This window comes from Mirounga leonina, unplaced genomic scaffold (genome assembly GCF_011800145.1).
Source record: "Mirounga leonina isolate KUSES-001 unplaced genomic scaffold, KU_Mleo_1.0 Mir_154, whole genome shotgun sequence".
NCBI lineage: Eukaryota > Metazoa > Chordata > Mammalia > Carnivora > Phocidae > Mirounga > Mirounga leonina.
In genome coordinates this window covers 47,227,332-47,255,172 of record NW_023270389.1, presented here as the reverse complement: position 1 = coordinate 47,255,172, position 27,841 = coordinate 47,227,332, and the positions used below count along the sequence as shown (strand labels likewise).

Here is a 27,841-nt window from a genome sequence, read left to right as displayed (position 1 = left end):
CTTCTATTAAACCTTTCTGTTCAGTTTTTAAATTTAATTGTTAAAGTTCTGTTTGGTTCTTTTTCAAATCTGATCATTCTTGTAATCTTTCTCTCTTTATTCATATTTTTAATCTCTTCTTTAAACAGGTTAAATATAACTTTGTAGTTATATTTTGATAATTCTAATATATATCTGTATAAGAATGTTAATTATAGGGCGCCTGGGTGGCTCAGTTGGTTAAGTGACTTGCCTTTGGCTCAGATTATGATCCCAGGGTCCTGGGATCGAGTCCCACATCGGGCTCCCCCTGCTTGTGGGGAGCCTGCTTCTTCCTCTGCCTCTGCCCCTCCCCCCTGCTCATGTTCTCTTTCTGTCAAATAATTAAATAAATAAATAAAATCTTAAAAAAAAAGAATGTTAATTATAAAACTGGACAGCTACATGCAAAAGAATGAGACTGGACCACTTTCTTACACCATACACAAAAATAAATTCAAAATGGATTAAAGACCTAAATGTGAGACCTGAAACCATAAAACTCCTAGCAGAGAGCACATGCAGTAATTTCTCCAACATCCACTGTAGTAACATTTTCATAGATATGTCTCCTAAGGCAAGGGAAACAAAAGCAAAAATAAACTGTTGGGACTACATCAAAATAAAAAGCTTCTGCACAGCAAAGGGAACAATCAACAAAACTAAATGAGAAGTACTGAATGGGAGAAGATATTTGCAAATGACATATCTGATAAAGGGTTAGTGTCCTAAATATATAAAGAACTATAATTCAATGCCAAAAAACCAAATAATCCAATTAGAAAATGGGCAGAAGACATAAACAGACATTTCTCCAAAGAAGACATCCAGATGTCCAACAGACACATGAAAAGATGCTCAACTTGACTCATCATCAGGGAAATGCAAATCAAAACCACAATGGGATATCACTTCACACTTGTCAGAATGGCTAAAATAAAAAACACAAGGAACAAGAAGTGTTGGCAAGGATGTGGAGAAAAAGGAACTCTTGTGCCCTGCTAGTAGGAAGGCAAACTGGTGCAGCCACTGTGGAAAACAGTATGGAGGTTCCTCAAAAAGCAAGACTTAAGGTTCCTCTAAAACAAGACTACTATGTGATCCAGTATTCCTACTACTGGGTATTTAACCAAAGAATATGAAAACACTAACTCGAAAAGTTATATGAACCCCTGTGTTTATTGCAGCATTATTTATAATAGCCAAACTATGGAAGCAGCCCAAGTGTCCATCGATAGATGAATGGATAAAGATGATGTACACACACACACACACACACAGAGGAATATTACTCAGCCATAAAAAAGAATGAAATCTTGCCATTTGCAACAACATGGATAAATCTAGAGAGTATAATGCTCAGTGAAATAAGCCAGTCAGAGAAGGACAAATACCACATGATTTCACTCTTACGTGAAATTTAAGAAACAAATGAACAAAGGAAAAAGAGATTAAAAAACATTGTTAATTATAGAGAACAAACTGATAGTTGTCAGAGGGGAGGTGGGTTGGTGGGGAATGGGTGAAATAGGTGAAGGGGATTAAGAGTACACTTATCACGATGAGCACTGAGTAATGTATAGGATTGCTGAATCACTATATTGTAATATAACACTGTATGTTAATTATACTGGAATTAAATAAATAGATAAATAAAAAAGAATGCTAAATACAGCATTATTTATAGTAGCAAAATACGGATCTTCCTTGACTTATGTTGGGGTTATGTCCCAATAAACCCATTGTAAGTTGAAAATATTGTAAGCCGAAAATGTATTTAATACATTTAACTTACCCCACATCATAGCTTAGCCTGGCCTATCTTCAACGTGCTTTGAACACTTACATTAGCCTACAGTTGGGTAAAATCATCTAACACAAAGACCATTTTATAAGAAAAAGTTGAATATCTCATGTAATTTATTTTTTTGTTCATTTTAAAAATTTATTTATTTGAGGGGAGAGAGGCAGAGGGAGAGAATCTTTCAAACAGACTCACTGCTGAGTGTGGAGCCCGACCCCAAGACCCCTGAGGTCATGACCTAAGCGGAAACCAAGAGTCCATGCTCGTGTAATTTATTGAATACTGTATTGAAAGTGAAAAACAGAATGGTTGTTAAGTGTATCAGTTGGTTACTCTTGTGATCATGAGGCTGACTAGAAGTTGTGGGTCACTGCCACTGCCCAGAGTCATGAAAGAGAGTTGAACCACGTATTGTTAGCCTGGGAAAAGATTAAAATTCAAAATTCAAATGACAGTTTCTACTGAATGTGGATCATTTTTGTACCATTGTAAAGTTGAAAAAATTTTAAGTCAAACCATCATAAGTCAGGGACCATCTGACTTAGTTTATACCATAATTTATGCATTTTCCTATTGTAGATATTGAACTTATTATTAGCTTGTTTTATACACGTCATTGCCATAAACTGAAGGACATTTTTCAGTCAGTAGTTGTGTAGACTCGTTTGAGGTATTCAACACTGTTGAATCCTTCTTTCTCTTCTTTTGACTTTCCTGGTGGCTTTGTCAGACTTCTGACACAACTTCTGGCCTTCTGTGCAGACTTGTCTTTCTTCCCTAGTCTTGTATGTGACTAAGTTCCTGTCCTAAGCCCTCATCCTCCAGCAACTTCACAACTTCTCCTTTGGTAATATAATTTACTTTCTTGGCTTCGACTAAATGCAAATAACTGTTAAATGATTATCTTTAGCCCAAATGCCTCCATCTAAACTCTGTATCTGTGTATTTAGCTACTTACTGAATATTTCTACTTAGATATATTAGTGGTACCTTAAAGTCACATAGCCTAGTCTGAACTTATCTATTTTCCCAAAGCTGCTTATGCAACTTTGTTCATTTTCTCTGTGAATGGCATTATCATCTATGTAGTGGCCTAAACCATTCACCAGGTATCATTCAAGATGCTTCCTTTCCCTAGGCATCCCATATCAATCTAATCACTCCAGCACTGAGTTAACTCCTAAATATCTCTTGAATCCTTCTCCTCCTCTTCATTCCTGCAACCCTATGTTCATTCTCTACTCTTGTCTTTTCTTCTTCCCACTCTTCCTCCCTCTCTCCCTTCTTTCTCTTTAAATCTACTCTCCTGCTGCTAGAGTGATTGTTTAAAATGCAAAACAGATCAATTTATTAGTACTTCATTGCCTTCAGGATAAAATCCAGTTTCCCTGGAATGACACTCTAGCCCTTCCTCTATGACTGTGCTCCTGTCCATCTGCCCCTAAGTTTCTGTCCTACTAACTACTTTTGTTCTCAAGAGCCAGTCATGCCCATGCATCATCCTTTGCCTAGAATCATGCTTTTTTCCCTTACTCATCCTTCAAGAAGAAACTGAGACATTATGTCCTCCAGGAAACCTTCCTGACCAATCCTCTCTTTCCACTACCACATCCACTACCACATCCACTACCATAGATTAGGTGCTCCTACCATGTGACTATATGTATCCATAGCATTTTCTTGTCCACTAAATTGTTAAGCTTCTTAAGACAGGGGCTATTCTTTTTTTAAAATTTAAATTCAATTAATTAACTTACAATGTATTATTTGTTTCAGGGGTACAGGTCTGTGATTCATCAGTTTATATAATACCCAATGCTCATTACAACACATACCCTCCCCAATGTCCATCACCCAGTTACCCCATTCCCCTACTCCCCTCCCCTCCAGCAAACCTCAGTTTGTTTCCTATGATTAAGAGTCTCTTATGGTTTTTCTCCCTCTCTGGTTTCCTCTTGTTTCATTTTTTTCCTCTCTTCCCTGTGATCCTCTGCTTTGTTTCTTAAATTTCACATATCAGTGAGATCATATGATAATTGTCTTTCTCTGATTGACTTATTTCCCTTAGCATAATACCCTCTAGTTCCATCCATGTCATTGCAAATGGCAAGATTTCATTTTTGATGGCTGTGTAATATTCCACTATCATCTATCTATCTATCTATCTATCTATCTATCTATCTATCTATCTCATATATTCTTTATCCATTCATCTGTCAATGGACGTCTGGGTTCTTTCCATAGTTTGGCTATTGTGGACATTGCTGCTATAAACACTGGGGTGCAGGTGCCCCTTTAGATCACTAAATTACCACTAGATAATTTAGATCGTTATCTTTGGGGTAAATTCCCGTAGTGCAATTGCTGGGTCATAGGAGGACAGGGGCTATTCTTTTTTTTTTTTCTTATTATTATGTTATGTTAATCACCATACATTACATCATTAGTTTTTGATGTAGTGTTCCATGATTCATTGTTTGTGCATAACACCCAGTGCTCCATGCAGAACATGCCCTCTTTAATATCCATCACCAGGCTAACCCATCCTCCCACCCTCCTCCCCTCTGGAACCCTCAGTTTGTTTTTCAGAGTCCATCGTCTCTCATGGTTCGTCTCCCCCTCCAATTTCCACCCCCCTTCATTCTTCCCCTCCTGCTACCTTCTTCTTTTTTTTTTTTTTTAACATATAATGTATTATTTGCTTCAGAGGTACATATCTGTGATTCAACAGTCTTGCACAATTCACAGCGCTCACCATAGCACATACCCTCCCCAATGTCTATCTCCCAGCCACCCCATCCCTCCCACCCCCCACCACTCCAGCAACCCTCAGTTTGTTTCCTGAGATTAAGAATTCCTCGGGGCGCCTGGGTGGCTCAGTTGGTTAAGCGACTGCCTTCGACTCAGGTCATGATCCTGAAGTCCCGGGATCGAGTCCCGCATCGGGCTCCCTGCTCGGCAGGGAGTCTGCTTCTCCCTCTGACCCTCCCCCCTCTCATGTGCTCGCTCTCTCTAGCTCATTCTCTCTCTCAAATAAATAAAATCTTTAAAAAAAAAAAAAAAGAATTCCTCGTATCAGTGAGGTCATATGATACAGGACAGAGGCTATTCTTATTACCCTTTTTGTCATTATCCCTAGCACAGTGTCCAGTTGCAAGATTAATGCTCATTAAATTTTTGAATGAATGATTAGTATATACTAAAAATTATTAATATACACTAAACTATATACTATTTGTACTATTGTTTTATCTCATAGGATTTTATAAAAGAATTAATTGAACCTGACATAGACAGGCCTTCTAGAGAGGAGGAAGAAGAAAGTATGGAGGATAATTTTAAGATGCAAAGGGAAGAAGAGGAGGTAAGATGATTTAGTATTATATTTTCCTTTCCCTTTACATTTTTAAGGAATATATATATAGGTACTGAGGTGCCTGGATGGCTCAGTTAGTTAAGCATCTGACTCTTGATTTCAGCTCAGGTCAAGATCTCAGGGTCATGAGATCAAGACCCATGTTGGGCTCCATGCTCAGTGCAATCTGCTTGAGATTCTCTCTCTCTCTCCTTCTCCCTCTGCCCCTCCCCTCACTCACATTCTCTAAATAAATGAATGAATGAATGAATGAATGAATGAATGAATGAATATATATAGGTACTATTGAAAATAGAAATAGGTCATCTGGAATAAACACCCTAGCTCCCTTCCTTTCTTCATATAGATTTAACCATACCTGAGACACCATTGTCTCTTTATTTTCCAAGGTAGGGGTGTCCTTTTCCTTTTCAAAATCTAGTCACTTCCCATCAGCCTCATTCACCCCTGTACTCCTATTACCTACACAATCTACCTCTCATCCTGATGCTGTTTCTTTGTCCTTTCATTACCAGATTTTTCAAATAGTAATTTAAACTCTGTGTTTACTTTTTCTTTTTCTTTTTTTTAAGTAGGCTCCAACATGGGCCTTGAACTCATGACTCTGAGATGAAGACCTGAGCTGAGATCAAGAGTCAGATGCTCAACTGTCTGAGCCACCCAGGCGCCCCTGTGTCCACTTCTTTAGTTCCCATTCTGGGCTACCTTTCCCCTTCTCCCAGACCCATCTCCACATCTCCTTTCTCCTTACCTTGTCTGTATGCCTGCGGGGCATTCGTAGTAATAAAACCCTTCCTGGGGTACTTATAATAATAATAATAACAATCCTAAAAATACAATGATAACTACCAGTAACTGAGTCCCTACTGTGAGCTACATGTTCTGCATGTGTTACCTCTCATCTATACCACACAACTTCAAGGTAAAAATTATTGCCCCATTTTACAGATAAGAAAACTGAAGCTCAGAAAGGTCGACTTGACTTACCCTAAGTCAGAAAGCTGTGAGTGGCAGAACCAGTGTTCAAACCTAGATTAGTCTGGCATAAGAACCCTTGCTGATTCCTGGATTGACTACTACTGTCCTTGGCTCTCGGAACTCAAGATCACCTAACACTCTCTAGACTGTCTTAACTTCCTTCCCTGATGTTTCTTCTCTGTGAATAGTTTAAATGTTGGCATGATCCCAGGCTGTGACCTAGGTCCTCTAGACCCACTGTACATACTAGACAGCAGAAGAAAAATGTACGACAGCTAAGCTGCTTTTCGCCAGCATTTTCTGTTTTATTTCGGTACAGTGCTTGGCATATAGAAGGCACAAAATAAATGGGAAACAGTGTTATTTGGACACTAAATTCCATCGTACCTTTTAAATGTGTAATGCATTCCCTCTTTTCCTCCTCTTGTGGCCTTAGTTCTGGCCCTTTCCTCTCTATGTTACAAAGTCTTGTTCGGTCTTCAGATATCACTTTCTATGTAAAAACTTCCCTGGATGTCGAGGCAGAATTCAGGGCCCTTTTCTGGGTGCACAGAGCTTTTGGAACACACCCCTTTGCCAACATCAATCATGCATACCATAATTATTTTCTGGTCCATCTCTCCTACTGTGCTGTGAATTCCTGGGTCTGGAAGATATCCTTCTTGTTTCTCTCACTGTTGTTTACCCTGGTCTCCACTTCCCCATCCCCACTGATTTCTCACACATTGTTTGCTGTAAGTCTTCGAAAATGCTTGTTGAATGACTAATGCAAATTGAAGATTAAAGCTTCAGACATTGCTTCGGGGAACTTGCCATGCCTCTGGGTCACACACCAGCTCCGCTAACAGGTCCTTTGTGTTTCTGTGCCCTAGAAGCCTTCAACATCCAAGGAGGAGGAAAAACTCATTAGAATAATTGAAAAAGATGAAAATATTCATTCCAAACCTCTATTTGAAGCAAATATATTCTCTTCCTGGGTATGTATCTGAAACACAAGTAGGAAATTCAAAACCAGAGAAAAAAGCTAGGAAATTTAACATAATGTAAAAATGATATGGATTTAACATAACTTTTAGCTCCAGGAGGGCCAGGAGCTCCTACATAATGCATTTTTCAGATTTTTTTTTTTTCTTCCCAGTATCATCTCTGGAAAACTCTTGTTTTTTACCTTAACTTTATAAAAAACGTCTCATTCTCTTCTTTAAACCTCATTTTAAAATTAGTATTCATTGCCTTCCTTAATTTAACAATATCTCGGTAAAAATTTGACCTATTTTTTAAATAAATTCATTCAGCAGACTCTATTGAGAACTGTGATAAGCATATACCTCTGACCACAAGAATTATTGGGAAATTGGAAACCTTTAGACACTCAGCAGGAAAACCGATTTAAAATTCTTCCATAGAAAGTTCTAGGACTATGGTAGACTTAAGTCAGTCCTAGATTTCAGTTCTAGATTGATATGCGTCTCTATAAAGGATGTCATGCCTTAATCCCATTAATCCCCTGAAATGGTATATAGCATTTTGCATGTATGTTTATACTGTGCGTTTCCTAGGGGGGGGGTGTGTGTGTGCCAGAAGTCCATAGACTTAGTCCAGTTTCTCAGCCCCAAAGTTAAGAACCATGTCACTGTTAGAGATCTGATCCTCCTGAGTAGGCAGTGGCGTCTGGAGGGGTGGGAGCCGTAAGGAGGGTGGCGGCGGACCACAGAAGGATGACTGAGGCAGAGGTGTGGCCCAAAGGAGACGCAGATTGTAGGGATGTGTGTCTAGGGAGCTGCAAACTGGAGTGAGAGTAGCGCTGAGAGGGGCTGCAATCACTTTCTCCCCAAGTAATGCCTTTTCAATAAGTTTTTCATATAGTATATTAATCTGTCAGTCTTTAAGACTGGATGAGGCAAGGAGGTAAGAGTAAGCAGGGCCATGAGCCATGTAAGGAAAAGGGAAATAAAGGGTAGCAACATTTAATCTGCTTGATGGTCCCTAATCCTACCCAAGGCCTTCCTGCTTCAGCGTTTCTCCCCTGCTGTGCCATCCAGGCAAGGAGTCAGGGTCAGACCTCCCCGATGATCCTCAAGCCAGGCAGGAAGCTGGCAGGAAAACAGCCTGTAACCGGTGTGTGTGGGGGGGCAGGCTGGGGGGGGGCTTGTTTTTTTTTTTTATTCTTATGTTAATCCCCATACATTGCATCATTAGTTTTAGATGTAGTGTTCCATGATTCATTGTTTGTGCATAATACCCAGTGCTCCATGCAGAATGTGCCCTCCTCAATACCCATCACCAGGCTAACCCATCCTCCCACCCCCCTCCCCTCTAGAACCCTCAGTTTGTTTTTCAGGGTCCATCGTCTCTCATGGTTTGTCTACCCCTCCGATTCCCCCCCTTTCATTCTTCCCCTCCTGCTACCTTCTTCTTCTTCTTTTTTTTTTTCTTAACATATATTTCATTATTTGTTTCAGAGGTACAGATCTGAGATTCAACAGTCTTGCACAATTCACAGCGCTTACCAGAGCACATACCCTCCCCAGTGTCTATCACCCAGTCACCCCATCCCTCCCACCCCACCCCCCACTCCACTCCAGCAACCCTCAGTTTGTTTCCTGCGATTAAGAATTCCTCATATCAGTGAGGTCATATGATACATGTCTTTCTCTGTTTGACTTATTTCGCTCAACATAATACCCTCCAGTTCCATCCACGTCGTTGCAAATGGCAAGATCTCATTCCTTTTGATGGCTGCATAATATTCCATTGTATATATATACCACCTCTTCTTTATCCATTCATCTGTCGATGGACATCTTGGCTCTTTCCACAGTTTGGCTATTGTGGACATTGCTGCTATAAACATCGGGGTGCACGTACCCTTTCGGATCCTACTTTTGTATCTTTGGGGTAAATACCCAGTAGTACAATTGCTGGATCATATGGTAGCTCTATTTTCAACTTTTTGAGGAACCTCCATACTGTTTTCCAGAGTGGCTGCACCAGCTTGCATTCCCACCAACAGTGTAGGAGGGTTCCCCTTTCTCCGCATCCCCGCCAACATCTGTCGCTTCCTGACTTGTTAATTTTAGCCATTCTGACTGGTGTGAGGTGGTATCTCATTGAGGTTTTGATTTGGACTTCCCTGATGCCGAGCGATATTAAGCACTTTTTCATGTGTCTGTTGGCCATTTGGATGTCTTCTTTGGAAAAATGTCTGTTCATGTCTTCTGCCCATTTCTTGATTGGATTCTTTGTTCTTTGGGTGTTGAGTTTGATGACTTCTTTATAGATTTTGGATACTAGCCCTTTATCTGATATGTCATTTGCAAATATCTTCTCCCATTCTGCCGGTTGTCTTTTGGTTTTGTTGACTGTTTCCTTTGCTTTGCAAAAGCTTTTTATCTTGATGAAGTCCCAATAGTTCATTTTTGCCCTTGCTTCCCTTGCCTTTGGCGATGTTTCTAGGAAGAAGTTGCTTCGGCTGAGGTCAAAGAGGTTGCTGCCTGTGTTCTCCTTTAGGATTTTGATGGACTCCTGTCTCACATTGAGGTCTTTCAACCATTTTGAGTCTATTTTTGTGTGTGGTGTAAGGAAATGGTCCAGTTTCATTCTTCTGCATGTGGCTATCCAATTTTCCCAACACCATTTGTTGAAGAGACTGTCTTTGTTCCTTTGGACATTCTTTCCTGCTTTGTCAGAGATGAGTTGACCATAGAGTTGAGGGTCCATTTCTGGGCTCTCTATTCTGTTCCGTTGATCTATGTGTCTGTTTTTGTGCCAGTACCGTACTGTCTTTTTTTTTTTTTTTTAAAGATTTTATTTATTTATTTGAGACAGAGAGAATGAGATACAGAGAGCATGAGAGGGAGGAGGGTCAGAGGGAGAAGCAGACTCCCTGCCGAGCAGGGAGCCCGATGCGGGACTCGATCCCGGGACTCCAGGATCATGACCTGAGCCGAAGGCAGTCGCTTAACCAACTGAGCCACCCAGGCGCCCAGTACCATACTGTCTTGATGATGACAGCTTTGTAATAGAGCTGGAAGTCCGGCATTGTGATGCCGCCAGCTTTGCATTTCTTTTTCAACATTCCTCTGGCTATTTGGGGTCTTTTCTGGTTCCATACAAATTTTAGGATTATTTGTTCCATTTCTTTGAAAAAAGTGGATGGTATTTTGATGGGGATTGCATTGAATGTGTAGATTGCTCTAGGTAGCATTGACATCTTCACAATATTTGTTCTTCCAATCCATGAGCATGGAATGTTTTTCCATTTCTTTGTGTCTTCCTCAATTTCTTTCATGAGTATTTTAGTGTTTTCTGAGTACAGATCCTTTGTCTCTTTGGTTAGATTTATTCCTAGGTGTCTTATGGTTTTGGGTGCAATTGTAAATGGGATCGACTCCTTAATTTCTCTTTCTTCTGTCTTGTTGTTGGTGTATAGGAATGCCACTGACTTCTGTGCATTGATTTTATATCCTGCCACTTTACTGAATTCCTGTATGAGTTCTAGCAGTTTTGGGGTGGAGTCTTTGGGGTTTTCCACATAAAGTATCATATCATCTGCAAAGAGTGAGAGTTTGACTTCTTCTTTGCCGATTTGGATGCCTTTGATTTCTTTTTGTTGTCTGATTGCTGTGGCTAGGACTTCCAATACTATGTTGAATAGCAGTGGTGATAGTGGACATCCCTGCCGCGTTCCTGACCTTAGTGGGAAAGGTCTCAGTTTTTCCCCATTGAGAATGATATTCGCTGTAGGTGTTTCATAGATGGCTTTTATGATATTGAGGTATGTACCCTCTATGCCTATACTCTGAAGAGTTTTGATCAAGAAAGGATGCTGTACTTTGTCAAAAGCTTTTTCTGCATCTATTGAGAGGATCATATGATTCTTGTTCTTTCTTTTGTTAATGTATTGTATCACACTGATTGATTTGTGGATGTTGAACCAACCTTGCAGCCCAGGGATAAATCCCACTTGGTCGTGGTGAAGAATCCTTTTAATGTACTGTTGGATCCTACTGGCTAGTATTTTGGTGAGAATTTTTGCATCCATGTTCATCAGGGATATTGGTCTGTCATTCTCCTTTTTGATGGGGTCTTTGTCTGGTTTTGGGATCAAGGTAATGCTGGCCTCATAAAATGAGTTTGGAAGTTTTCCTTCCATTTCTATTTTTTGGAACAGTTTCAGAAGAATAGGTATTAATTCTTCTTGAAATGTTTGGTAGAATTCCCCTGGGAAGCCATCTGGCCCTGGGCTTTTGTTTTTTGGGAGATTTTTGATGACTGCTTCAATTTCCTTAGTGGTTATAGGTCTGTTCAGGTTTTCTATTTCTTCCTGGTTCATTTTTGGTAGTTGATACATCTCTAGGAATGCATCCATTTCTTTCAGGTTATCTAATTTGCTGGCATAGAGTTGCTCATAATATGTTCTTATAATTGTTTGTATTTCTTTAGTGTTGGTTGTGATCTCTCCTCTTTCATTCATGATTTTGTTGATTTGGGTCATTTCTCTTTTCTTTTTGATAAGTCTGGCCAGGGGTTTATCAATCTTGTTAATTCTTTCAAAGAACCAGCTCCTAGTTTCGTTGATCTGTTCTACTGTTCTTTTAGTTTCTATTTCATTGATTTCTGCTCTGATCTTTAGTATTTCTCTTCTTCTGCTGCGTTTAGGCTTGATTTGCTGTTCTTTCTCCAGCTCCTTTAGGTGTAGGGTTAGGTTGTGTACTTGAGACCTTTCTTGTTTCTTGAGAAAGGCTTGTATTGCTATATACTTTCCTCTTAGGACTGCCTTTGTTGCATCCCAAAGATTTTGAATAGTTGTGTTTTCATTTTCATTGGTTTCCATGTATTTTTTTAATTCTTCTTTAATTTCCTGGTTGACCCATTCATTCTTCAGTAGGATGCTCTTTAGCCTCCATGTATTTGAGTTCTTTCCGACTTTCCTCTTGTGATTGAGTTCTAGTTTCAAAGCATTGTGGTCTGAAAATAGGCAGGGAATGATCCCCATCTTTTGGTACCGGTTGAGACCTGATTTATGACCTAGGATGTGATCTATTCTGGAGAATGTTCCATGGGCACTAGAGAAGAATGTGTATTCCGTTGCTTTGGGATGGAATGTTCTGAATATGTCTGTGAAGTCCTTTTGGTCCAGTGTATCATTTAAAGTCTTTATTTCCTTGTTGATCTTTTGCTTAGACGATCTGTCCATTTCAGTGAGGGGGATGTTAAAGTCCCCCACTATTATTGTGTTGTTGTCGATGTGTTTCTTTGCTTTTGTTATTAATTGCCTGATATAATTGGCTGCTCCCATGTTAGGGGCATAGATATTTACAATTGTTAGATCTTCTTGTTGGATAGATCCTTTAAGTAGGATATAGTGTCCTTCCTCATCTCTTATTACAGTCTTTGGTTTAAAATCTAATTTGTCTGATATAAGGATTGCCACCCCAGCTTTCTTTTGGTGTTCATTAGCATGGTAAATGGTTTTCCACCCCCTCACTTTTAATCTGGGGGTGTCTTTGGTTCTAAAATGAGTCTCTTGCAGACAGCATATCGATGGGTCTTGTTTTTTAATCCAGTCTGATAGCCTGTGTCTTTTGATTGGGGCATTTAGCCCATTTACATTCAGGGTAACTATTGAAAGATAGGAATTTAGTGCCATTGTATTGCCTGTAAGGTGACTGTTACCGTATATTGTCTGTGTTCCTTTCTGGTCTATGTTGCTTTTAGGGTCTCTCTTTGCTTAGAGGACCCCTTTCAATATTTCTCGTAGGGCTGGTTTTGTGTTTGCAAATTCCTTTAGTTTTTGTTTGTCCTGGAAGCTTTTTATCTCTCCTTCAATTTTCAGTGACAGCCGAGCTGGATATAGTATTTTTGGCTGCATATTTTTCTCATTTAGTGCTCTGAATATATCCTGCCAGTCCTTTCTGGCCTGCCAGGTCTCTGTGGATAGGTCTGTTGCCAGTCTAATGTTTCTACCCTTGTAGGTTACATATCTCTTCTCCCGAGCTGCTTTCAGGATTTTCTCTTTGTCTATGAGACTCATAAGTTTTACTATTAGATGTCGGGGTGTTGACCTATTTTTATTGATTTTGAGAGGGGTTCTCTGTGCTTCCTGGATTTTGATGCCTGTTTCCTTTCCCAAATTAGGGAAGTTCTCTGCTATAATTTGCTCCATTATACCTTCTGCCCCTCTCTCTCTTTCTTCTTCTTCTGGGATCCCAATTACTCTAATGTTGTTTCGTCTTATGGTATCGCTTATCTCTCGAATTCTGCCCTTGTGATCCAGTAGTTGTTTATCTCTCTTTTTCTCGGCTTCTTTATTTTCCATCCTTTGGTCTTCTATATCACTGATTCTCTCTTCTGCCTCATTTATCCTAGCAGTTAGCGCCCCCATATTTGATTGCACCTCATTAATAGCCTTTTTGATTTCTACTTGGTTAGATTTTAGTTCTTTTACTTCTCCAGAAAGGGTTTCTCTCATAACTTCCATATTTTTTTTCAAGCCCAGCTAATATCTTTAAAGTGATGATTCTGAACTCTAGATCTGACATTGTACTAATGTCCGTATTGAGTAGGTGCCTGGCAGTCAGTACTACCTCTTGTTCTTTTTGTTGAGGTGATTTTTTCCATCTTGTCATTTTGTGCAGAGGAGAATAGATTAATGAGAGAACAAAATGCTAGCAGAGTAACCACGTCCCCAGAAAATATACTCTAAACAAATCAGAAAAGACCTGAATCAGTGGGAAAAGAAAGGGAAAGAGAGAAAAAAGAAAAAGAAAAAAAAGAAAAAGATAAAGATAAAAACAAACAAAAACAAACAAAACAAAACAACAACAACAACAAAAAACCAGAATGTGATCAAATATGATCAGGCTGGTATATAGATCAGTGCCACACACTAGATTTGGGGTGTATTTTGGTCTGTTAGAAGAAAGTGCCTCCCAAAATTTTAAAGAAAGAAAAACTTATATATGTACAAAAATAAGGGTTGGTATGATGAAGGGATGGAATATGACTGTAAAGATGGAAATTATAAAAAATTTTATAAAAGGAATTGATAAGAAGTTGTTTGAAAAAAGAAAAAAGAGGATTTAAGAAAAGAAAAAAGAAAAAAAAAGGGAGAGAATGTGATCAGGCAGGGGAGTAGAAAAAACCATATACTAGAGATATAGGGTATATTTTGATCTGTTAGAAGAAACTATCTCAAAATTTTAAAGAGAGAACAACTTATATACATATGCCAAAAATACAGGTAACTACTATGAAGGGATAGAATATGACTCTAAAAATGAAAAATAAAAATGTGTTTTTAAAAAGGGGATTGATAAGGTGTTGGTTGAAAAAGGGAAAAAGAAAAATTCAAAAAAAAAAAAAAAAAAAGAAAAAAAGACAGTTAAAAAAAATTAACTTTGAAAGACTAAAGAATCATGGTAAAAAAAGCCATGAATTCTATGTGTAGTATTCCCCTAGCGCTGGAGTTCTGCCGTTCTCATTGATTGGTAGGTAAACTTGGTCTTGGCTGGCTGTTCTCGCTGATCTTCTGGGGGAGGGGCCTGTTGCTGTGGTTTCCAAATGTCTTTGCCGGAGGCGGAATTGCCCTGCCCTTGCCCGGTCTGGGCTAAGTTATTTGCTCGGGTTGCTCTCCAGAGCTTTTGTTCCCTGTGAGCTTTCCGTAGAGGTTTGGAGGCGGAGAGTGAAAATGTCGGCCTCCCAATCTCTGCTCTGGAGGAGCCGAGAACTTGGGGCCCCGCTCCTCAGTGAGCCCCCCAAGAAAAGCCGTCAGTCCCTCCCGTCTCCCTGGTCTCCAGCTGCACTCCGTGCTCACCCAGCCTGTGACCGCGTGTTTCTATCTCTGGCACCCAACCCCGGGTGGAGTCTCCAAACCCAGCAGATCCCTGCGGTGCACTCCCGCGCGGCTCCTTCCGGGGGGAGGAAGGTGAGTCTCCCCGGATCTGCCGCTTGTTGGGTCCCTGCTGGAGGAGCAGGGGCCCAACTGTGCCGTGGATCACGGTTTATGGCAACCCCGAGCTGAGAGCCCACGCCTGGGCTCTGCCTCTGCAGCCAGCTTCTCTGCTCAGTTACCTGGGAGCTCTGCCACACTCAGGCACCTCCGGTCTTTCTGTGACCCCGAGGGTCCTGAGACCACACTGTCCCGGAGGGTTCCACCCCCCACTTAGCCACCAGAGTGACGTCCCTCGGCAGAGCAGACTTTTAAAAGTTCCGATTTTGTGCTCCGTGGCTCTATCATTTGCCAGAAGCAGCCGACGGAGGCCCCTCCCCTGCCGTCTATCCTCCCAAATATCGCCTCGGATTCACTTCTCCGCACGTCCTACCTTCCAGAAAGTGGTCGCTTTTCTGATGAGAGAGTTGTTGCTCTTCTTTTCTTCGATCTCCTGTTGAGTTTGTAGGTGTTCAGAATGGTTTGATCCCTATCCAGCTGAATTCCTGAGAGGAGACGAAATCCAGGTCTCCTACTCCTCCGCCATCTTGCTCTGCCCCCCAGGGCTTGTTTTTAATGGTGGCGGTCTCCTGCTCCAGGATGCTGCCTTTCCAGCTGACATGGTGTGGTAGCACGTGACTAGCTCACGTGAGGACAGTGTGGCCCAGAAACTCTATCTCTGGGCTCTGGAAGTTTGTTAATGCTGCTACTCTAGATAACTGAAGATCGAACTGTTTACGTTCTCAGTGACCATAAGGTCTGGGGCATGGACCCACATGGCAGCCGGTATATAGTTACTTGTTACTTCCTGGAGGTAAAGAAGAATCACGTTCATCCTATGGGATGGCAGCTTGAACACTCACAGGCAGAAAGGGATCACCGGGTGCCCAAACAGAAGGGACCTAATTGTGCTAGGCCAGCAGAGACAAAGTTGGTATTTGGGGATGTGGGTGCCCAGAGAATGAAGATTCCTTGAATTGGCTTGTGAGGTCAGAGATGTGGGGCAGAGTTGGGGCTGGGGAAGGGCTGTCTTGATTTAGACTGCGCTGCAGGCCAGGAGGAGCTGGCGGGGCGGGGGCGGGTGGCGCCTGAGCTCTGTGCACTTGTCATTCACGAAAGTCCTGGGGCTCTCTGAGGGCACTTTAAGGTTTCAAAACTTTTACTGTAAGTTTTTCTTGTGCTTTTGTTTGCTCATTTTTTCCCTTTATTTGTTTATTTTTGGGCAGACAGTCTCTGGTCCTAAGGACATAAATACCATTTCGCAGGGATACCAGACCTTTCGGGCAGTGGCACTCCCCCGCTGGTCTAAAAACACAGCTCCCAGGAGGCAGTCCATTTGATTAGCACTGGGGAGGGAAAGGAAAAAGGAAGGGCTCGGGAAGCAGAAAGCCTGTGTGTGCAGGTATAACTTGTCATGTCCCTGGGAACTGAGCTGTGAAACTGGAGAGCTCCAAGAGATAGAGGGGTCCCAGGTTTCTAGCAAGAAATAGCTCCAGACCTCTGAGAAGCTATGGACCTGAGCATGGAGATTCCAGTTACTCTTACTATCCCTTCCTGCAGGTGACTCTGGGATGGGATTTTTCTGGGGGTTGAGATATGAATGATATCTCAACAGGAGGGGTGGTAAGTCACCACCAGCTTGGGCAGACTAATAGCTTGGCCTCATTCATACCATTGCCTGATGCCTAGTGTCCACCATAATGGGGCTGGGCCATCCACTATGCAAAATGCTCCTCAATTAGCTGGGAGTTAGGGCTCTGTGGGAATTCCTGAGGAGTGTACTCACAGCAGGCCCCGTGTACATGACATGGCCTGCTGTGCCTGAAACAGGCACACCCAATTTGGCACTGGGCTCTATTCACTGGTGAACCCAGTGATGCCATTAAGCTGCATCGACTTTGCCGCTGCCCCTCCTGGGAGAAGGCCGCTCTGCCTTCAGCTGCGGCCCAGTTCAATCAGTTCTGGAACCTGGTCGTACAGCACCGCTTATGGCCCTCTCCAAATCGCAATCATTCCAACACTGTTCCTGCAGGACAAGCAGCCAGAATTCTGTAACATCTCAGCTGACTGGAGGAGATAGGGGGTGACTCAACCCACCAGCTCTCTCGGAGGTAATACCAAAAGGGCTCTGAGCTACACTGGCCCCCAAGTGCCGCTGCTTGGCCGTATGAGCAGCGCTGCCCACAGCTCAGCGACCCCAACAAGCAAGATATTAGAAACAGTCTCTTTCAGGCTCATCTTCACACCAGAGATTCTGGCTGTCTATAAAGAGTGATAAGTGTATGAGGGAGATGGGAGAGTTTGCTGGATCGCCTGTGAACTGAGGATGAACAGGGGCCAGACTTGGGGGCATCAGCAGTATTTTTAACATAAGATTAGACTTTCTGCCCTCCCTTCTGTTATTGGGCTGAAGGTGGCCCTTAGACATCTGTGTTTCCCTCCCACTGTACCATGTACGTACACCAGAGCAGCGACTAATTTACTCATTTTATAACAGCAACAGGGAAGGGCTGTTGGAATTGGTGGTTCTAGAAAATACGTCCAAAGCTGATGAGGCACTATGTCAGTGCTTGGATCCCAAGGAGCTGGGCCTGCGGCCAGATCCTCCCTGAGATAGACCCAAACTGGAGATACTGTCCAGTCAGAAGCCCGTAAGTAGAGTCAAACCTGAGGAAGATCAAGTCAAAAAGGTCAAAGAGAGAATGGGAGTCAGAGACCAAGTGCAAAGCTGCAGCAGATTGGCACAAACAAGGAAGGACCAAGGCAGTTACTGCCAAGAGCCATGAGGCCCACGTTAACTACCACTAGCCCACTGTTGACCAGAAGCCTTACAGATAACATAAACAGTCATTGAACACACATTCTGTATGTTCTATGTATTATATACTGTATTCTTACAATGAAGTAAGCTAGAGGAAAGGAAATGTTATTAAGAAAATCATAAGGAAGAGAAAATACATTTACAGTGGTGGACTGTAAAAAAGTCCATGTACAAGTGGACCCGCATAGTTCAGACCCATGTAGTTCCAGGGTCCACTGTATATCTGTTGAACGAATGCGGAGTCTGAAGGCTCACGTGTACACAGAGTACAGTCCTGGTTTACTCTGGTTTACCTATCAAGTTGTTTCATACAGCTGTAAACCATGTGTGGAATTCCAGCTCCAGAAGCCTCTGCTCTGAAAACCTTTCTTTTGGGCTCAAAGAACAACTAAGTGAGTGGCGTGTGCGGCCTAGGCACAGCCATGTCCCGTGCTGCGGGTCCCGGCTGGACAGTGAGCGCCATTTACTTTCCAAATAAGCTACTCAAGAAAAGGGAGCAAAACAGAAAGAGGAGAATAGGTGACTGGGGAAATAAGAGTAGAAGAGCTAGAGTAAAAGTGAAAATGTTTAACATAGTTTCTTTTCTCTGGTTTTCCTTTAGAAAAAGCTAGCAGAGTGCAATGGGTTGTGTGGTTGAGAACGAAGAGGCCTTGATGAGGGTTTTGCTTTAACCCACTAGATCCTTCTGTGAGGATGGCAGGCTGCCTACCCTCTTCAAGCTCCCTTTCCATCTATAATGTAGGGCTTACGTTTTACGTTCCTCAGGTTGGGAAGCATGGATAGATGAGATTTTAAACACAGTTCTGGGCAAAAAGGGGGGTGAAGGGGAGTGGGAGGTTCAGGCTTCCAGTGACCAGAATGAATAAGTCATGGGGATGAGATGTAGGGCATAGGGAATATAACCAGTGACATATAATAGTGCTTATGGTAGCCACACTTGTGGTGAGCATAGTGTACTGTTGAGATTTGTCCAGTCAGCATGCTGTACACCTGAAAGTAATGTAACGTCGTGTGTCAACAATACTTTAAAAAAAGGTGCACAGTTCTGGGAAAATGGTATAATATTTATTTTTAAATATGCTTATAATTTTGGTTTTCTAAATACCTTCTTTTACCTTCCTCTTATTTTTTTTCCTAGAATGTATTAGAGTCAAAATAAATGAAAGAGTTGTTTTTTCTTCATATTTTCACTGCCTTGATATTTATGAAGTTCCCTACGAACTAAACGATCTGACTGGATTTTGCAATGTTAAGAGCTTAGTGAAGTAAATTATTAAGAAAAATATAGTCAATCTCTTTGATCATTAACTTGATTTATTACAGGAACATGTTTACCATTCTCTTTATTTTTAAACCTTTTCTTCCTTGTTTCTTTTTGTTGATACTGTTTTCCCTGCTTTTTTTACAATTCTAATCAAATTTTATCCACCCATAGCATGAATAATTTGGAAGCTGGTATGCTATGTGGCCACAGGTAATCCCTATTCTTTTTTGGTGTTAAGATTGTGCTTAATCATCTACTTTATAAATATGGATAGTAGAAAAAAATATTCTGGAAGGTTTGGTGCAGAACATCCTGAAGAAGTAGAGTATTAACTGTTGGGACTCTCAGTTCATTCATAATGCATATTTCCTTTGTCAGAGAGAATCAGCGAATCGAGGTACATTGGCCCCAAAGTATCTTGAAGCAATGGCTATCATTGAACGCACACAGGAGAAGTTATTGTGAGTATGAGGCACCACAATGGTAATTACAAAGATTGCTGGCCAGGAGGTGTGGCTGGGAAATCCATGCTTCTCGGCTTACCTTTGTTTGTTCTGCTTCTTTTATCCTTATTAGTGGGATGGGTATCTCCAAATCTTCTGCTGGAGGCAATGAATTCTACTGCTCGCATAAAACATCCATCCTCACCCACAGTGGAGATGGAGGAAGTGAAAGTGTGTGTATGTGGGGAATAGGGTGTTAGGAGTGATCTATCCAGTATGCTTCTAAGAGATGAGCTAGAGATGTAAATGGAACCAGGAGAAACTACTCTGTTCAAGAAAGAATGCTACATACGCTGAAGAGTAGGAAGGACAGTATAGTTAAGATGGTCGAGAATGCGAAGAGAAGAGCATAGCCATGTAGACGTAGAACATGTACTCTAGGAAGTAAGAAGCACATTTCAAACTAGTTTTCTTGGTTTTAAAATTTGGTTTTAGAGGTCCTGGGCAAAGAAGGGAAACTACTGGACTTAGTTTGTTGGATCACATCAATGAAGAGAAGCCAAAATTAGCTCCTGAAAAGGGATTCCTTGCCTATTGATGGAGAATTCCAAATACCCAAAGGTCAGATTTCACCCAGAGCTGATAAATACATTGCATTCTTAAATCACAGCATGACTGTCACGCTGACATTACCATCCAAAGTAGCGTCCTGGACCCCAGTTCTTGCCTAAGGATTGATGCTCCTGCCTCCCTTATTTGTACCTTTCAGATGCAGTTAGCTAATTCTACTGCTTCTTCTAGACAATGAGTTTCTATACGTGAAAGATACTTTTTCAAACCTTTCCATTTTGTTGTGTTTCTCTGGACTCTGTCCCCATCAGAGAGGTTGAAAGCAGAGCCAGACAAGCAGAGGAGAAGTTTGAGGATGTAAATGAGAAACTTCATTATACCCTTATAAGAAATAAAGAACTGGAGAGAGAATTAGAGGCTATTTTGATGAGGTCTAGAGAGAAGGAGTTTGAAGGAAGAGAAGAAGAAAATGAAGGAGAAAGAGAAGATGGAGAAGATGAAGAAGATGACAATAATGAAGAAATCAGACCAGTAGAACATTCTCCAAAATCTCTAAAGAAAGGTGAGGCTTGCTTTCTCATTTTGCTTTATTTAGGTTATATTTATGAAACAAAACATGTTTGGGTCACAAATATCCTAGAAGAATATAAAATATTTTTAGTACTGATTTACTGGTTCATATTTTTCATAGGAATATACATACATTTAACTATATAACTATCTTATTCAGACAACTCACAAAAAGAAAGACAAATGACTAACAATCGTAGACTAAGAAACTAACATAAAATACAAGTTTTGCTTCTAAAACTGGCAAAGATTTTTAAAAACGAAAGAATATAATGCTGGTCACAAGGGGCAAACTAGTTTGTTTTACAGGTAATACTTGTGGGTGGACAGACAGGTAACTTTTTCAGAAAATAATTTGAGAGTTTGTATAGATATCCCTTAAATACATGCATATACTTTGACCTAATAATTTTATTCTTGAAGATCTAGTCCAAGGAAATAATCCTAAATACAGAAAAAAAGATTAATGCACAAAGTTGTTCAATGTATCATTGTATATAATAGAGGCAACCTACATCTCCAATTATGGAAGAAAAGTTAAATTATGTTATACTAATATACTTGAATAGTATACCACTATTAAAATGGTTTATAATGACATGGAAATTTTTAAAAAAGATTTTATCTATTTGAGAGAGAGAGAGAGAGAGAGAGCATGAGTGGGGTGACGGGCAGATGGAGAAGCAGACTCCCTGCTGAGCAGGGAGCCTGATGCGGGGCTCAATCCCAGAACTCTGGGATCATGACCTGAGCTGAAGGCAGATGATTAACCAACTGACCCACACAGGTGCCCCAGGAAATTCTTTTTTTAAAATTTATTTTAGGGAGAGAGAGAGAAGTGAGAATGAGCAGGGGGAGGGGCAGAGGGAGAGAGAAACCCAAGCAAACTCCACGCTGAGTGCAGAGCCTGATGCAGGGCTTGATCTCACGACCCTGAGGTCACGACCTGAGCCCTGAGCCAAAACCAAGAGTCAGATGCTTAACTGACTGCGCCACCCAGGTGCCCTGGAAATTCTTATGTTTGAATATCAAATGCAAGAAAACACACTTTTATAAAGCTGGAAAAAAGACCGAGAAGGAAATTGTATCCAAATATTGAAAGACATTGTCTCTGGTTGATGGAGGTTTGTGGGGAATTTTGACTTTGGTTTTTGGTACTTGTTTGATTTTCTATGATGGAAATAATCACCATTATTCTACAGGAAAAGGAATTTAACTCTTTATTTTCTTATCTCTAATTAGTGCAATAACCTGCCCTCAGGCAGTTTTCAGTAAACCCCAGGATTGGAGGCTAGTTTTTTATTTTTACTCTCACCTTCACCCTTTGGTGTGTTCCCAGGACAATTCCTGGTGCAAGGGATAGGACAGGGAGGATAGCGACTTCTGTCTCTGTCTCATCCCTATTTTCACCTATGCCCCCAGCCAAAGCGGTTGGTTAGCTAGTGCCCCACAGTCTCCCACCCAGGTACGTTGTGTTTGTACTATCACCAGACTGAGCTCATTTTCTCTCCTCCTGTTACCTCTCAACTGGTAAGATGCTAATTATTCCAAGCGTGACAATCCTTTAGCTTTAGGTTTGAATATATGGGAGATAGTTTTTGTGGATTAAAAAATTTTCATCTTACACTGTAATTTTATCCTGATGGTTTGAAAACTAGACTTTTTCCAGATTACAGAAAAATAAATATGCAAACCATGCAAAAGACCTGCATGTTAAACTGGAGAGGTTAGCTCAGTATGGAATGAGTGATGTTATTTTCTTCCATTTCCATAAAGATCTTGGGGATGAGGTTAAATCCAGAATGAAAAGTATTAATAATTTTAAGTAGAGGATAACTATATACAGTTAGTCCCCAATCTATATAAACAATTGCCTGCACAAACATAGCCACCCTTCGCCCTCCTTCCAAATATTCCCTCAGAGTGATTCCCGGGCGCTCAGAGGTGGAGGATGAGAGGCTCTGCAAAGCTTAGGGGAATTGGCTCCTAAGCCAAGCCCGTCTCATGCCATGTAGGAGACCTGAACCTTTTCCCCAGAAAATCTGTAAGTTGGGCATTCCTTAGGGTTCGCAGGCAGCTCCTTTGAAAAATGCAGACCCTCCAGAGCAATATGAGATTCCTATGGCATATGCAGCATCATTTTTGTGTGACTTAGAGTATGAGATCACATTTCCCTCTAGAGTTGTGCAGTGTATGGTAAAGGCTTGTGGATGCAGGACAGGGGGAAGATCTGGACGGAGCAGAAGACATATTTATTTTTGTTTTTGTGTCAGTCTTTTTAATAATTAGCAAATCATTGTGCTCTGAGCTGTGAATGAAGACAAGAATAGAGAGGGAAGTTTACGAAGATGAGTAGTGGCTTAGGCTCTAATCTCAGTGAAGCCTACAGTTAGGAGCTAGGAGCCAGGAGAGACACTAAGAGCAAGACAAGGGCATGAACAAGATGACCAAGTGTGGGATGGAGGTGGCAGCAGCCTGTCAGAAAGATTCAAAGTGGGAAGCTTGGTGTCATGGAGTGGCCAGGGAGAGCTGGCTTGATGGCGAGAGGCCTCCTGCCTCCATCCCGAGGGCTGGGCCTGAGTCGGGTCTGTGCACAGAAGGCTGTGCACAGAGGGACCAGGAGACAGAACAGGAGTGCAGGAATGGGTGTGGGAGGACTTTGGATACTAGCTCTATTTGAATTGTCTTGTTTCCGCCAAGCTTGGGATATGTATAGGAAGGAAGGTGGAAATGTTCTTTCTGTTTCTCTGTGCTCCCTGATCGCATAGTCCTCTTTTCCAGGACCCAGAACTCAGGTAACTAACTGATTACACTTTAACTTTGGGAAAATGCATTCTGAATCCCAGTAACCAACTTAGAGTCAAATTTTGGGCATACTGCCTGTTTATAGCTTGGGAGTTACTCAGGCAGAATGGATTTTTTTTTTTTTAAAGATTTTATTTATTTATTTGAGAGAGAGAGAGAATGAGAGAGAGAGAGCACAAGAAGGGGGAGGGTTAGAGGGAGAAGCAGACTCCCTGCTAAGCAGGGAGCCCGATGTGGGACTCGATCCCAGGACTCCAGGATCATGACCTGAGCTGAAGGCAGTAGCTTAACCAACTGAGCCACCCAGGTGCCCCAGAATGGAATTTTTAAAAAGCTTTGTAAAGTTAAAAGTCCTTAGTAAATATTAGATATTGTTACTACAATACTGATTTTTTTTTTTTGTCTTTTCAGAGGTACAGCGCAAGGAAGGTCCTCTCAACCCTAAACCCAGACCCCGGACTAAATCCAAGACCAAGTCCAAGTAGCATCCTTAGGGTGCTGGGCTTCAGCAGGGCTCCCCTCACTGATCTCTGTGTGCTACTTAGCTGACCCTGTGGCTCAACTGGAGGGGCTCCCTGTGCAACAGCTACTAGAAAAGTCATGACATACAACCCAAGAATATTTTCTCTTTAAAAGTCACAGTGAAAGCTGTAGGGAGTAAGTGCATTAGTTTATCTCCCGGATTAAAAATAGCTTGTAAAGTTTGCTGGCCTCTTCAAATGATTTCCTAACAGAGGTCTGTGAAAAGTGTTAGTTCCTGTCAAGCAAATAATGTTTTTTGAAAACTCTGAACTCTGCAAAGAGTGGCAAATACAAAGCATTATTTTTTCAATTTAAAAGAGAGGAGCCTGATGATGCTCTTGGGTTTTGGCAGCATTTTCAGATTTCTTATGATTTCAGGCATTTTTATGATTTATTTGATTTTCACAATAACCCTACAAAGTAGGTGGGGGAGATGCTGTTATTATCCCATTTCTCAGAAGATTAAACTGAGGCCCCCCCAAATGGTTATAAGACTCCCCAAGCTCACAGAACTGATGGGTGTCAGAGGCCCCTGCTTACTGGACCTGTATCTGGATGTTTGACAGTAGTGATGGGCCACCAGGCCACTGCTCAGATGGTTTCCTTCACAGGGAAAGAATGGAAGATTGTACTGAAATTTAGGAATGCTGCTGAAGATTCACCCAGAATCGCCATTTTTTTGCTTTGATCGCCTCACTTGTCTGCTCTGTTCATGACCCCGGATCCATTGAGGCACTAGAGATGGACTAACCTGCAAAAATAAGTTGCGAGTGACAAATGGACATTTGGGGCAAGCACTCGGCAAGGACCCCCTCCTACCTTACTGCTCCCGGCACACCTGCATTTGCTCTGATCTCTGGCTCCAAATACCTATGCACCTGCTTTGGCTCACATATTTGCTGTTCCTTTGGATTTATCTCCAAATTTTAGACCCTTGCCTGTTCCCTAAGCCTCAGAAACCCTGTGACTCAGAGTCCTCAGTCTTTTTCAGCCCAGTCCCTGGCCAGGCCTGCCTCTGCCATCATCAAAGTAGGTATAAGATGGGTTTCAAAAATGCTTAGGGTCTGTCCGCCTGAGCCCACTGGATGACTCTTGAAGTCTGAGCAAAGAAACCTGACTTCAGACAGTTGGCTGTGCTTGTGGCCCAGCTGACAGCCAGAGCTGCCGCTCTTGACCCCTGCTTACAGTTCTCGCTTGCTGGGGCATAGCCAGCCCTACCCTTTCCCAAAGAGATTCTTAGGTGATCCTAGAAAATTTGGAGGCTTTTTGGTGGGATTTCCGAATGCTGCTTTTTTTTTTTTTTTTTAAGATTTTATTTATTTGTCAGAGAGAGCACAAGCAGGGGGAGCGGCAGGCTCCCCACAGAGCAGGGAGCCCGATGCGGGACTCGATCTCAGGACCCTGGGATCATGACCTGAGCCGAAGGCAGACGCTTAACCAACTGAGCCACCCAGGTGTCCCTCCAAATACTTCTTAATTGATTTCCCACTTTGCAGGAATGAGTGGTCATTTCCATACAAATCAGCAGCCCCTCTCCCTGAACATGAGAACCTTGCCCCTCAGAACGTGGCAGCTCCATTGGGTGGATGGCTCAGTCTCTAAAGGCCAGAGTTAAGCCTGCTGCCACTACAATTAGGATGAGATGTTTGGCACCTAGTTAGGTGGTTTGGTTGTGAGTCAGAGAAACCCACTCTTGCAAACACACATAGAAGGCTAATTTATTGAAAGCGTGTTGGGGAGCTCAGGGGGCTGAAGGGAAGTCTTTTTTTTTTTTTTTGAGAGAGAGAAAGAGCACAAGCAGGGGGAGCGGCAGGCAGAGGGAAAGGGAGAAGCAGACTCCCTGCTGAGCGAGGAGTCCGACGTGGGGCTTGATCTCAGGACCCTGGGATCATGACCTGGGCCGAAGGCAGCCGCTTAACCGACAGAGCCACCCAGGCGTCCCACACACCTTAGTTTTGGATTGTACTGTCCAACTTGTCCTCCACACATCATTTCAAGATCAGTAACTAGCTAGAAGGTAGCTCCTGGTGTCAAGAGGAGACTTCTGCTGCTGGGAACTTGCAGACAGCACGATCAGCTCACCTTGCTAGTCTCAACAGAGTTTCCCTTGACCATTCACAGTTTCATACAACTTAGTCCCGATATTTCCCACCCATCAAACACTCCCATCCCAATGGTCAATTAATAGTTGAAGATATCACAGGCTGCTTGAGCAGAGCTGGAAGGTGCCCTCTGGCAAGCTAGTGAGAAATTTAAATGTTGACTGAGCCAGACAGCAGAGGAGACCAACGAATGGGTGATACCATAACTCCCCACACCTGTAGGTAAATCTGCCTTTGACAAAAGGAGCCATGCTACAAGGAATTCTTAAGGGTCTTAAAAGCCATTATTATTATTACCCTGGCATTCACTCCTAATTGGTCCTTTAAATGGGCTGGATCATCAATGACCATGCCCTGGCTGGTCCACAAAAGCAAACCGCAAACCCCATCTATTAGATATTCTAGGAAATCACCCAGGAATTTTCCCCAACTCTCATCCTATCTATTACTGCCTCCTCAGTGCTTGCTTTCCTCTCTCTGGTACCCTACTTTTGGCAGATTTAGGTATCTGCTTTTGGCTTACTTGGATTTGGCAGCCTTTTGGATTCCATATTTTGTATTTTGGCACTTCTGGTTTAAAGCTTTGCCTGCTCCTTTGGCTTCAGAATCTCCCATTGCCTCCAGCCGAGACTAATCAACCTATGGCTCTCAGCACTGCCACTCCCCCACAACCAAGTATGGTCCTTGGGAGTAGGGAGGGAAACTTCTTTTGAGAAGATATGGAAATATTTTTCAGAAATGGATGAAATAGCCTTTTGAAACAAAATTCAAAGTTATCATCTCAGTACATAGTAACCATATAAGCTGATTGCTAAAATAATAAACGAATTGGGCATGATTGTATGAATATGTGGGTTTTGAAATCATCTAGCAGTTCTGCATAATCTTGGGAAGATGCATTGCTTGGCCAATACCCTCAGGTTTGAAGGCTTGGGCTAGAGTGTGTGGCTTTCCCAGCTGTGGATGGAGGTGAGAAGGAGGCTTAGAGGTGTAGGACAGAGATGGCCCTCGGATGGCATCATTATATACTGCTGTATTAGCATGTGCCACTAGGGAGTTTTTGGTCTTTTTTTGTTGGAAAACAGGAGGAAAGGCAGAGAGGGCAGAAGTGTGGAAGTGATCGAGAGGCAAAGCATCCTTGATCATGGGCCCTGTTTCTGTTACTTAAACATAGTGGGGAACCAGCCCATCCCCAACAGACACAATGCTATAAAAGTTTCTAGGTCCATTCTTAGGAGATCAGAATACATTTTCTCTCTTGAAATAATGCGCTGTAGGGTTTTATGGGTTAACATTCATAAACAAAAACCCTTTACAGGTGTGTTTATGTAAAATGTTTAAAGTTCTCACTTAGGGATACCACTATTTCCTTCTGTACTACCAACATGGAACTTCCTATTATAAGTAGCATTTTACTAACATACACGATATTAGTAATATTTTTGGGATGTTAGTAAGATTTTATAATATTATTGATTTTTTTAAGTCTATAGAGGATTTGCTGTATACCTCAGGATGCTTTCTTATTTGGCTAATTTTTTTCTATAGGTACATTTTTTTTTTTAAAGATTTTATTTATTCATTTGAGACACAGAGATAGAGAGAGAGAGAGCACGAGCAGGGAGAGAGGCAGAGG

At 41.8% G+C, this 27,841-nt stretch overlaps 1 protein-coding gene across 1 annotated transcript in view; it reads left to right on the top strand.

Moving 5' to 3' along the window:
• AXDND1 (axonemal dynein light chain domain containing 1) overlaps nt 1–21,334 on the top strand; it is a 106,814-nt gene extending 85,480 nt beyond the window's left edge. Inside the window, exons 21-24 of the mRNA XM_035010691.1 lie at nt 5,082–5,186; nt 7,049–7,153; nt 19,572–19,654; nt 20,518–21,334. Coding sequence (XP_034866582.1) covers nt 5,082–5,186; nt 7,049–7,153; nt 19,572–19,654; nt 20,518–20,923 — 699 coding nt within the window. The 3' untranslated portion in view covers nt 20,924–21,334. The remainder of the gene's footprint in view (nt 1–5,081; nt 5,187–7,048; nt 7,154–19,571; nt 19,655–20,517) is intronic.
• The last annotated feature ends 6,507 nt before the right edge of the window (nt 21,335–27,841 follow it).